The 12,618-nt window shown below is 38.4% G+C and overlaps 1 protein-coding gene across 6 annotated transcripts in view; it reads left to right on the plus strand.

Moving 5' to 3' along the window:
- LDAH (lipid droplet associated hydrolase) overlaps positions 1-12,618 on the plus strand; it is a 102,144-nt gene that overhangs the window by 33,494 nt on the left and 56,032 nt on the right. For 5 of the 6 annotated variants that reach the window (XM_058551726.1, XM_058551728.1, XM_058551731.1 and 2 more), the window contains one exon: positions 2,449-2,618. In XM_058551726.1, coding sequence (XP_058407709.1) covers positions 2,449-2,618 — 170 coding nt within the window. Of the gene's footprint in view, positions 1-2,448; positions 2,619-5,940; positions 5,975-12,618 lie in introns of all 6 variants that reach the window. The other variant, XM_058551732.1, reaches the window with a different exon arrangement.

Genomic DNA, 12,618 nt, shown 5'->3' on the forward strand with positions numbered 1-12,618 from the left:
GCAAACACTAGCAGGTAGTGTGTTTATCTTGGAAATCTACTGAGCAGTCCCAAAAGTAAAGCCAGATTTATCTCTGAAATATTCATTTGAATAATCATTTAAATTATAATATTCGTTGAAATTCATCTGAAATATATTTTAGGACCTTATCTCTGGTGTCAGTGAAGTTTTAAAATGTTTATTGCATTTACCTCATTTTATTTCTCTTTGCTTTAACTATATAAGTGTTCTTGGTATGTATTTATGGGAAAACTTAAATGACAGGCATTAAAATGATAGCAATCGTAACTTTCATTTCTCCAACAGTTTATGCTAGACACTTTGTGCTATGTGCTTTAAAAGTGTTATGCAAACAGCATTCCTAGGAGGCTAAAATTATTATCTCTGTTATAAATATGAGGAGACTGAAGCCAGGTTAAAGGATTTGCCCAAGTCACCCAGTTAGTACGGTGCTTAGCTGGGATTTAGACCCAGATATATCTTGTCTCCAGTGCCCATGATCTTTGTAGTACACCATACTGTCCTAATGAAAGGAAGACTTTGACGTTTTCAAACGTTGTATATTTTGAAAAGTAACTTGGTTTGCAAATATTATAGGTGTTTGTTTTGGGGTATCAGAGAACAGTATGTTCACATCTGGGTGGAGTGATGAGGGTGGAGTGATGAGAGAAGATACACTGAGAGTAGAGGAGTGTATAGACTACTCAAACTTAAATATAATATTAATTAAACATTTGTATTTGGAGCCATCAGGAGCCCTACTGAAGTCAGATTTCCAGATTCTATCTCTTCCCAATTCTGTTATATGCTGAACTTCTTTGTTAAATGGAGAATGAATTCTACGCTGACCTGAGAAGATTAGGGCAGACATGTCTTACCCAGGAGATCAGTACCACCAACAGCAATAGGGAACTAAGCCTCATTGATTCAATAAAAAGCCCTTCAATAACTGTATGCCCGGCATTGGGGAACAGAGATAAGCAAGCATGAACTGTAAAGTAGGAGTAAATTAGGAGTAGTGTAGTGAGATAAACGGGGAATGTTGTGGAAACTGAAAGGAAAGTGACTTTACTCCTCAACCCGCTGAATCATGAAAAGGCTTCTCAGAGAAGATAACACTTGTTGAGAGTCTGAAGGATGAAGAGTAGTTAGCCAGACTAACAACAGGACCTGAGCATGAAGGAAATAAAAACAGCATGTACAGATAAAACGGAAGAGCAGTCCTTCGTAATGAGTTCTGGGTACCTTTTGATTAAAAATTATAGTTTGCATTAGTAATTTGCAGGAGTCAGGAAGGCGAGAAATTTAGTATTCCAGTGATTCAAATTTTAGGAAGCAATTGACTACGTTGTGGTATTTTTAAATAGTACATGCTGTCATTGGGATTGTGTATATGTTCATAGGGAAAATCCATTGAAGTTTTCTATATTTATAGACTATCAGAGCTGGCAGCATCCTCAGAGATCATCTAGTCAGTTCATAGTTTCACTCAACAATAATATTTACTGTGCTAGTTACAGAGGACACAGAGATGAAGAGATGGACCTGGCCTTCAAGGAGCTCACAGAGCTTACAGCCTAAGAGAGAAAATAAACAGACAATTATACAAGTGTGATAAAGTGCTATAATAAGAGTGGGGTACTGGTTAAGCACAAAGTACTTCTTTTTCTTGAAGATTAGCTAAATAAAGTTTTAATTAGCTCTTGAAGAATCTAGAAAACAGTTGCATTTGTGAAAGAAAAAAAGGATATTTCAGGTCAGGACTATGCTGGTTAAAAGGAACAGTTTACATCATTTCTATTTAAGTCTTTCAATCTGAGTTCTTCAAACAAACAAAGATTATCTAAAATAATGAAGCAGTGTCATGAATTTTCTTAGTTGTCTATTAATAAAGTAAATTAGCCTAACCAGTGGTTCTCAAAGTGTGGTCCTGGGACCAGCAACATCTCCTTGAAACTTAGAAATGCAAATTCTCGGGCCCAAACCCAGACCCACTAAATCAGGGACTCTGGTGGTGGGGCCCAGCCATCAGTGTTTTAATAAGCCCTCCAGAGGATTCTGATGCATGCTCAAGTTTGAGAACCATTGGCCTAAGTTAACAGGAGTTCATGGAATAGTTGAAAGTTCATGGGCTTTGAGGACAGAGAGACCTGGGTTTGAATCTCACCTCTCCCACTTAATAGGTATGTGACTGTTAGTCTATCACCTAATGTCTGTAAGCTTTGATATTTTCATCTATAAAATTGAAATAATAATACTTCCTTTCCAGGGTTGTTGTGGGGATTAGTTGATAAAATTTAAACAAAGCGCCTAACACTGTAGCTAGCACATTGTAGGCTTTAAATAAATGGTTACTACTATTGGTAGTTATTTTTTAAAGATATTTTTCCCAGTGAATTTATTACTTTCACTTATTGAATGAAAACATGCTCATATTTTTGCTTTTAGATCCAAATGCTCAAGAAATTAAGGACATCTATGGACTCCGTGGTCAAGTAGAACACAAGCTAGCCTTCCTGAGAACTCATGTGCCAAAGGAAGTGAAACTTGTGATCATTGGCCATTCAATAGGCAGCTATATTTCCCTGCAGATTTTGAAGCATGCCCCTGAGCTCCCAGTAAGTATGCCTCAGGAGGTGACTCTAGGTGCTTGGTTATGCACTTAGACACAAGTCTTCCTCGGCTTTCCTTTGCTCTTTTGTCTCTTGTTTAATTGATAAATAGAACAGAGAGAGGGATACTTGGTAGCTCTCCTTGTCCTTGTCTCCACATCACGCAATTTCCATAACATTCCATAACAAAAAATAATGCTGAAGGAGGTAGGAATTTTCCAAATGAATGCTTTTTAATCTAGGGTTATCTGGAATTCTTAAGTTATGTATAACTTGTTGTCTTTTATAAAGAAATATTTAAGAGCAGTCACTAGCTAAGACCTAGACAAGAATGTGTCTTTATTGAAAGAGTATTTTGCAAATGTTCATGCCTCCTCAAAAGGAAGAAAATTTGTCATCATCATCATCGTTGGTAGGCAAACAGCTGTCCTTATGGAACACTAAATCTTTATTAGTCATAAGTCTGGATGCCTATCTGTTCTATAGCTTGGCAGCTTTTTTGAGACACTCATTCATTCATTCATTCACAAATACTCACTGGGTGTCACTATGTTCCAGATACTAAGTGAGACACTAGAGACACAAAGACCTATGTAAAGTGCCCAGAAAAGCTAGTGAACTACAAGAAACTTCAAAACAAAACAAAAACTTGTACTCTCACTAATATATACCATTGAAGTGACCCGTTGAATGGATAGGTCGTAAATTATTTCTTCAACATAAATTATTTCTTCATTCAGCAAACGTATATTAAACACTTTGCTGTGTGTCAGGCCCTGTGCTGTGTTTTGAGGACATCCCAGTGAATAGGACAGTTTTTGGGGTAAGAGAGTCTGAAGTCTAACGAAGGAGACAAACTAACCCATAGGTGTGATAACTACCATCTTAGGTAAGTACTGGGTGTGTAGGAGCATGAAGGCATGCTATTTAACCTAGTAATCTGAATGCAAGATATGGAGTGATTCCTTCGTGGAATCTGTCTATCTTAGGGTTTTGACTTTTCTCACTCCATGTGATAAAATATCTCCAGTAGAGTCTTGGAGCTTACTAGGGATTCATTCCTTTTCCTACCAGCTTGACGCACTTACTTCTTACTCATAATCAATCGCCTTTAGGAAAAGTATGACTATAGCCTTCCTGGGTGTGGTTTTTAATACCAAATGGAGGTTGTTAATTTTCTCTTATTGGGTATAAGAAAATGTATTTTTCATTTCTAAGTGTAAATTCAATAAATTCAAGATTTCACTCCATTCACTGTATTAGTGCTTCTACTCTGATTTTTCTCCCTAGGTAAGGTGTCTAGGTCACAAAGCAGACTTAATTTTTGTTTTTAGCATTTTGCATGGCTTCTAATCTCTTTGTGCCTTCTAAATCTCCTCTCTAGTACTATGTTATGAGCTTACCATCTGTACAGTGTCCAGCCTTGCCACTTAGTAGTTCTGTTTGCACAGTTGCTATGAGCCCTGGCTCTAGAGCCAAGACACTTAGGTTCAAATATTTGCTGTCGTATTTTGTTTGTGTGACCTTGGACAAGTTATTGAATCTCTGTACCTTTGTTTCCTCATCTGTAAAATGGGGATAATAAAATTTTCTTCAACATTTTAAGGATTTAAATGTTCAAAGGATTTTTGTGAGGAATTATATAAAGAATTAAGAATGGTGCCTAAAACTTAAAAGTTTCCTATAGGTAATTAGCTATTATTATGATGATGGAAATGACAGTGGAATCATTGGCTCAGTCATTAGGTTAACTACTGTATTAGTTATCTACAGCTGTGTAACAAATTGCCCCAAAACTTGACAGCATAAAACAATACACATTTATTGTCTCACAGTTTCTGTGTGTCTGGGATCTGGCCACAACTTAGCTGGGTCCTCTGCTTCAGGCTCTCCCGTAAGACTGTAATCAAGGCATCTTCCAAGGCAACATCTCATCCAAAGATTTAAATTGAGAAGGATCTGCTTTCAAGCTCACTCACATGGTTGTTGGCAGGACTCAGTTCCTCGAGGGTTGTTGGACTGAGGGCCTTGGTTCATCCCTGGCAGATGGGTAGAGGCCACCCTCAATTCCTTAACATTTGGGTCTTTCTAACTTACCTCATCAGAGCAAGTGTGGGAGAAAAGCCAGAGAAAGAGTCTGCTGGCAAGATGGAAGTCACAGGCTATAACCTAATTACAGAAATGATATCCCATTACTTTTACAATATTCTGCTTGTTAGGAGCAAATCACTAGGTCCATCCCCCCCTCAAGAGGAGAGGATTACACTAGAACATGAATTTTAGAAGGTGGTATCACTGGAGGCCATGTCAGAAGCTGCCTACCCCACCACTACTACAGTTAGGATGTCACTTGTGTGGTGTACAATTAATCATGTAGACATACAGATATATATATAAATTAAAATATTGAGTGTATTTCCCAGTGTAGGAAGTGACTTGGTCCTGTCAAATAAAATGTAGCAAACTGATAAGAAATACAAGTTTTGGTTATTAGTTGTTCCAGGTGTTTTAAAAGCTTTAAAAACATTTTAAAAAGAGTACTTGCATATTTGAAATAATAATAGCATTACTATTTGTGATGGTTAATTTTTTGTGTCAGCTTGACGGAGCTAAGGGATACCCAGATAGCTGGAAAAAAATAATTTCTGGGTGTGTCTGTGAGGATGTTTCTGAAAGAGATTAGCATTTGAATCAGTAGACTGAGTAGAGAAGATCTGCACTCACTGGCCTCGTCCAATCCGGTAAGGGCCCAAATGGAACAAAAATTTGGAGGAAGGGCAAGTTCTCTCTCTCCTCCTGACCTGGGACATCCATCTTCTCCTGCCTTCAGACCTTGGAGCTCTGGGTTCTCTGGCCTCCAGACTTCGGGATTTATACCAGTGGCACCCTTAGTTCTCAGGTCTTTGGCCTCTGACTAGGAGTTACACCGCCAGCTCTCCTGGTTCTCAGGCCTTCTAACTCGGACTGAATTATATCACGGCTGTCCTGGGTCTCAGCTTGCTGACGGCTTATTGTGGGACTTCTCAGCCTCCATAATCACGCGAGCCAATTCCTATGATAAATCTCCTTTTATATATATATATATGCTATTGGTCCTGTTTCTCTGGAGAACCCTGATGAATACACTCCTCTATAAACATAGGGAAGAAAATAGTCATTTCTGAGTCCTTCACAGTTTATTAACTTACAGATCTGTCCTTTTGGTTTTTGTTTGTTTGTTCTACATCCATTCTGCATGTAATATACAGTTTCTCTTGTGCATATTTGAAAGCAGTTGTTCAACACATTTGTTTTGAACCCATCTCTCTTTTTTGGCTTGTGTTCACAGTGTCTATTGGGAAAGAAGTTCAATGCATCTTAAGGTAAATGTAGCTTCTTACAGCTTCTTCAGCTTGATAACTTTCTAATTATTGGTCTACTTTCATGTGTTCTTGCCCTTGCACGAATAGTGGTGAAAAGGGAAAAGGAACATGAAACGGAAGCTTAACCTAGTCTGTTTTTGGAGACATAACTCATACTGTGATTATAGAGTTTTCAGAGAGGCATATGAAACTGTGTTTTCTTAAAAAGGGTGTATTCTAGAAAATAATGCTTGCAATAAATTGTCCATAAAGATCACCCGGGAAGGAGGGTGAACATCTGTATGTTTTTTTTTATTATTCAAAAGCTTTATCTGGTTTCAATTAACTACACTGTTGAAGTCCCGCCACCCCTCTTTAAACACCTGGCCCAGCTAATATGAGTGGTGTGACCCCTGGTGAAGTGTTGAAATTTCAGTGTCTCTAGGCTACTCTAAGACAGCACAGTGCCTGCATGCCTGAAGTTAGCATGACACGCTCCATTTAAGATGCATTTGACAATCAAATAAGTTTGTGTAAGCCAGAGTGTTGCAATCCTTAATCATTTTGCCAAAAAATAAGGTAGCTGTTATGTTTTATAACATCTGAAGTGTGATAATAAGAAACTTGTGTTTCCATCTCTTCTGTTATTTTTACTGGAATTTTTGACTCCTATAAGATTTTAAGGACATATGTGTAGTTTAATAGCTGGTTTATTTGGTTTTATTTTGGTTCAGTTCCTTGCAATATTTTTGTAACTAATTATAGGAAACTTTGGTCTTAAAATCATTTTAAGAGACTTATTGCATATTTCAGACATAGTGACTGACCTATATTTTAATATACTAAAAAAAATAATTAGGGGCCAGCCCAGTGGCGTAACAGTTAAGTTCACGCACTCTACTTCGGTGGCCCGGGGTTCGCAGGTTTGGAACCCCGGGTGCGGACCGATGCACGGCTTGTAAAGCCATGCTGTGACAGCATCCCATATAAAGTAGAGGAAGATGGGTACGGATGTTAGCCCAGGGCCAATCTTCCTCAGCAAACAGAGGAGGATTGGCAACGGATGTTAGCTCAGGGCTAATCTTCCTCACAAAAAAAATTAAAACATTAAAAAAATTCGCTCTTTTAAAAATCTGGTCTTAAAAATTTTTTGTTTCTTTAAGCAAATTTGGTACCTAGAATTATAGGAATTCTTCATCTATTTTGACAGTAATGTCCAGAATAAAGAATTTAAAAAGAAGCCTGAGAAAATAAGTAATTGGAAGACTGTTAAATAGTAGCTGTCATGACTTATAATAATAAACACAATTTTAGACTCATAGGATCTTAGAACTGAGATGGGCTTTAGAGATAATCTAGTCCCATCTTTCATTTTATAGGTGGGAACTGAGCAAAAAGTGGCTTACCAGGATTCAGCCTCTGTTCTGTCTGAAACCAGGAATGGGGTACAGTTATATTAGCTGTGGGTATAAAGAGAGACTAAAAAGATATTTGATGGCTCTTTCAACCTTTGGATGACAGCAGAGCCTACAGATAGTATGGTATGTTCCTGGAATGTAGACAGCTAGCTTCACGCAACTCATTACGTTGCAGCTGAAGGAATAGGAGACTCCATGAATACTGCTCTAGCAATTTGGGGTGAGGGGATGACATGGGAACAAAAAAGTAGTAGTCTTATCCTCACTATCTAGAATCTTCTTTCTCTTAACATCAATCCTCTGTACGTTAAAAATGTGCCATCTGATCTCGCCAATAAATTTGCGTGAAGTTCAGTTTTGGGAATTGAAAGCCCTTGATTCTTAACTGGGCTCTGCACTGAGTCATGAGGTGAACTTCAAGTAATTTAACTTTTATTTTCCTCTAAGAATGTATATAGTATTTAATGATAACACTTCTTCCCCTTCCAGGGGTATCAGAGCCTTAAACTTAATTTTTTATATTATTTGGCTTTCTTTGGGGAAAATGCACAATAACATAGAGCTTCCTTTGTCTGTTTGGTTAGCAAAAATATCTTCTCTCTAAATGACATTTCCAGATTACTTAAACTCACTTCTTTAAGCACTAGACTATTTTATCCAATTGCATAAAAATTTGTCTAAAATATGTTTTCTTTTTTTTTAATTTTTATTGCAGTAACTGGTTTATAACATTGTAAAAATTTCAGGTGTACATCATTATACTTCTATTTCTGCATGGATTACATCATGTTCACCTCTCAAATACCAATTACAACCCATCACCACACACATGTGCTGAATTATCCCTTTCACCCTCCTCCCTCCCCGCGTCCCCTCTGGTAACCACCAATCGAATCTCTGTCTCTATGTGTTTGTTTATTATTGTTATTATCTACTACTTAATGAAGGAAATCATACGGTATTTGACCTTCTCCCTCTGACTTATTTCACTTTGCATAATACCCTCAAAGTCCATCCGTGTTGTCACAAATGGCTGGATTTCATCGTTTCTTATGGCTGAGTAGTATTCCATTGTGTATATATATACCACATCTTCTTTATCCATTCGTCCCTTGATGGGCACTTAGGTTGCTTCCAAGTCTTGGCTATTGTGAATAACGCTGCAATGAACACAGGGGTGCATGTATCTTTACGCATTGGTGTTTTCAAGTTCTTTGGATAAATACCCAGCAGTGGGATAGCTGGATCATATGGTAGTTCTATCCTTGATTTTTTGAGGAATCTCCATACTGTTTTCCATAGTGGCTGCACCAGTTTGCACTCCCACCAGCAGTGTATGAGAGTTCCCTTCTCTCCACATCCTCTCCAACACATGTTGTTTCCTGTCTTGTTAATTATAGCCATTCTGATGGGCATGAGATGATATCTCATCATAGTTTTGATTTGCATTTCCCTGATAGTTAATGATTTTGAACATCTTTTCATGTGTCTGTTGGCCATCTGTATATCTTCTTTGGAGAAATGTCTGTTCAGGTCTTTTGCCCATTTTTTAATTGTGTTGTTAGTTTTTTTTGTTGTTGAGATGCATGAGTTCTTTATATATTTTGGAGATTAACCCCTTATCAGATGTATGGTTTGCAAATATTTTCTCCCAATTGTTAGGTTGTCTTTTCGTTTTGTTGATGGTTTCCTTTGCTGTGCAGAAGGTTTTTAGTTTGATGTAGTCCCATTTGTTTATTTTTTCTATTGTTTCTCTTGCCTGGTCAGACATGGTGCTTGAAAATATGTTGCTAAGACCGATGTCGAAGAGCATACTGCCTATGTTTTCTTCTAGAAGTTTCATAGTTTCAGGTCTTACATTCAAGTCTTTAACCCATTTTGAGTTAATTTTTGTGTATGGTGTAAGGTAAGGGTCTACTTTCATTTTTTTGCACGTGGCTATCCAGTTTTCCAAACACCATTTGTTGAAGAGACTTTCTTTTCTCCATTGTATGTTCTTGGCTCCTTTGTCAAAGATTAGCTGTCCATAGATGTGTGGGTTTATTTCTGGGCTTTCGATTCTATTCCATTGATCTGTGTATCTGTTTTTGTGCCAGTGCCATGCTGTTTTGGTTACTATAGCTTTGTAGTAGTTATTTTCTTATCTGCCTTCTTCAAGAATGAATATTGACTATGGAGGAATTAGTGATTCAAGGACATCATTTTGATAGTGTTACTATACTACAATCAAAGGGATTTTGCCTCTGTCCTGAAATTTTTTAGATGATAGTGCTTTTTAAAAAAATTTCTCTTGTCAATTTATTTTGTAGTTTTTCTATCTCCTCACTCAGCATTAGGTGCCACTTCTCTTACCTACCTAAAATTCGTTGCTATTAATTTGCTATGAGTAGGGAAAACAGATAACCATGTTAGAATTTTGTCTCAAGTAAGAATGAACAGGTTTAAATGAAGATACAAGAGTAAAATTGACAAAATTAAGTACATGGATTTGTTATTGCTCAGAGCCTTTTTTTCTTTTGTTTCTTTTGGGATCTCCAGTGGAGTTTTAGATACTCAAAGTTTTAGAGACTCAAAACACACCACAAGTATAGCCAAGAAGCTTGAAAAATCTTACTGAAAGAGTTAAAATAGCATGTTAGATCATGTATTTGTTGATTCAGGAGTACATCTCATCTACATTAGGGAAAAAAATAAATTCAAATATTCTGCCAACGATGAGATTACTGAGACTATCTGTGGTGCACTTAACACTACTCTGATGAACCTTCATGTCTGTAGTCAAAGTTAGACATGCTTATGAGAAACATTAATATAATATCACTAAACTGTGTGCAACAGTTGAGATAATATAGAGGGAGGAGGAAGAATAGGCAGTAATTCATTTGTCAGAGTAACTGTTGTCAGAGTCCTGTCCCTAGATTAAGTGATGAGAAACAGAAGGGAAAATGAGGAAGTACCGTAAGGCTCTGAACGTTTTGAAGAGAGAGGTGGCTTCTAATTGGAAAGACCAGAAAAAGCTGCATGGAAGAGCTGGTATTTGAACAGGGAAAGGATGAGTCAGTATTTAGAAGGATTTAGAAGTAGAGAATTTGATGTTTGGGGGAGGGGTCACCATGCATTCTAAGCAGTGGGAATAGTATGAAGAAAAGAGAAATGGTTTTTATCACTGGGCACATGAAGAGAGCAATAGGTAGTCTGATTGTATGCAGCATTAGTGTGCATGAAGGGAGCAGTGGGGTATGAGAACCTAGGCTGATAGAAGGGGAGGGGCAAGAAAGTTCAGACTAGGGGGTTTGGACTCTCTTTTCTGAACAGCAAGGAACCACTGAAGGATGTGTGATGATAATAGTCATGCGTCAGGTAAATTAATCTCTCAGTGAAAAAGAGAATGAAATGGGGAGAGAGTATAGAATAGAAAATGAACAACCAAGTAATAGGCAAGTTTACTAGTCCAAACGAGAAATAATGAAGACCATATATGGGATTTGCCAAGGAACATTGTTAAGAGAGAAAAGAAACAGGTCATACATGTATATTAGGGAAATGACTTAATTTGTTGGAAAGGGTGGTGAAGAGGAGGAAGAGGCAAAAGGTATAATAATTTTCCAAACTATTGGCTGCAGTCTGTTAGTGGATCCTGAAATCACTTCAGTGGGTTGCAGCCAGCGGCTCAGTCAAGATATGGCAGACTGTGCTACAGTAACACAGTATCAGGGGCATTTAACAACAAAGATTTGTTTGTTGTTCATGATGCAAGTCTTTTGAGGCTAGGCTGCACCCATGTTCTCTCCATGCACTCTTAACTCCAGATTCCAGATTGATGGAGTAGCTTCTATCTGGAATATTCCAGTCTCATGGCAGAAGATAGAAAGGAAATAGTGGACCACGCACTGCATTTTAAAACCTGGGAGTGACATTTGTCACTCCTCACACTGCATTGGACAGAGCAAGTCATGTGACCAAGTCTGCCATCAGTGAGGCTGTAGAATATAATCCTCTTCAGAGAAGGGAAGCTATGTTTGTGAACAATAACACAGCATTTATAAAAAACTATAGAATAGAAAATATTAGAGTGTATTGTGTTGTAATAAAGGTACGTACTGTGAAACTTTTGTTTCACTTTTTTTTGTGTGTGAGGAAGATCAGCCCTGAGCTAACATCTGATGCCAATCCTCCTCTTTTTTGCTAAGGAAGATTGGCCCTGGGCTAACATCCGTGCCCATCTTCCTCTACTTTATATGGGACGCTGCCACAGCATGGCTTGACAAGCGGTGCGTCGGTGCACGCCCAGGATCCGAACCTGTAACCCCAGGCCGCCGAAGCAGAGTGCACGCACTTAACTACTGCGCCACCAGGCAGGCCCCTTGTTTCACTTTTTATGAGTGTGTGTTGATATCCTAGGTTACAATGTAGAATGTATATCTTACTGTGGGTCAAGGTAAAAAGAAATTGAAAGCCATTAACCTAGAGTAGGGTATAGTACAGAAGCTAAGACAAGAGAAAGGCGAATGTCAGGAAAGACTTAGATAGGTGGTGTCTTAAAGATGGTCACAGATTCTTTGCCATTCTTCTCTCAGGAGGTGAAGTCTCTCCCTTCCCCTTTGAATGTGGGCTGGGCATGTGACTTGGTTTCACCAGTGGGAATATAGTGGAAATAATGTTCTGGTGCTTCCAAGCCCAGGCCTTACAGGAGACTGGGAGCTTCCATTTCCTCCCTCTTGGAATCCAGCTGCCATACTAGAAGTCCAGCTACCTCAGACCACCATGCTGTGAGAGGCCCCAGCTGGCCACGTGGGAGGATCATGAGGCAGCAGATGTGAGTAAAACCTTGAACCTTCCACCCTATCCCATCTGCTGCTGAATGGAGCCGAGTGAGTGACACCAGCCATTGCCACATGGAGCACAAGGCCAGCTGAGCCCTGTTTGAATTCCTGACCCCACAGAATCAGAAAGAATAATCATTGTGGTTTTAAAACATAAGTTTGGGAATGGTACGTTATGTAGCAGTAGATAACTGAAACAAAGTTACAGAGTTGAGTGTAACAAAGGTTGAAGAGAAAGAGAACGTAAAGCTTCTGGTATTAGTAATTGGAAGGTTGTTGAGGACCTCGAAGGGAACATTTTAGTGAAATAATGGCTGAAGGAGGTTATAGGAAGTTAGGTGATAAATGGGTAGTGATCCAGGAATTGGCCAGGAAAGGGGAGAAGACAAGATGATAACTTAAGGAAGAAGCTGGTTGAAAGAAC

This window comes from Diceros bicornis, chromosome 12 (genome assembly GCF_020826845.1).
Source record: "Diceros bicornis minor isolate mBicDic1 chromosome 12, mDicBic1.mat.cur, whole genome shotgun sequence".
Taxonomy (NCBI): Eukaryota; Metazoa; Chordata; class Mammalia; order Perissodactyla; family Rhinocerotidae; genus Diceros; species Diceros bicornis.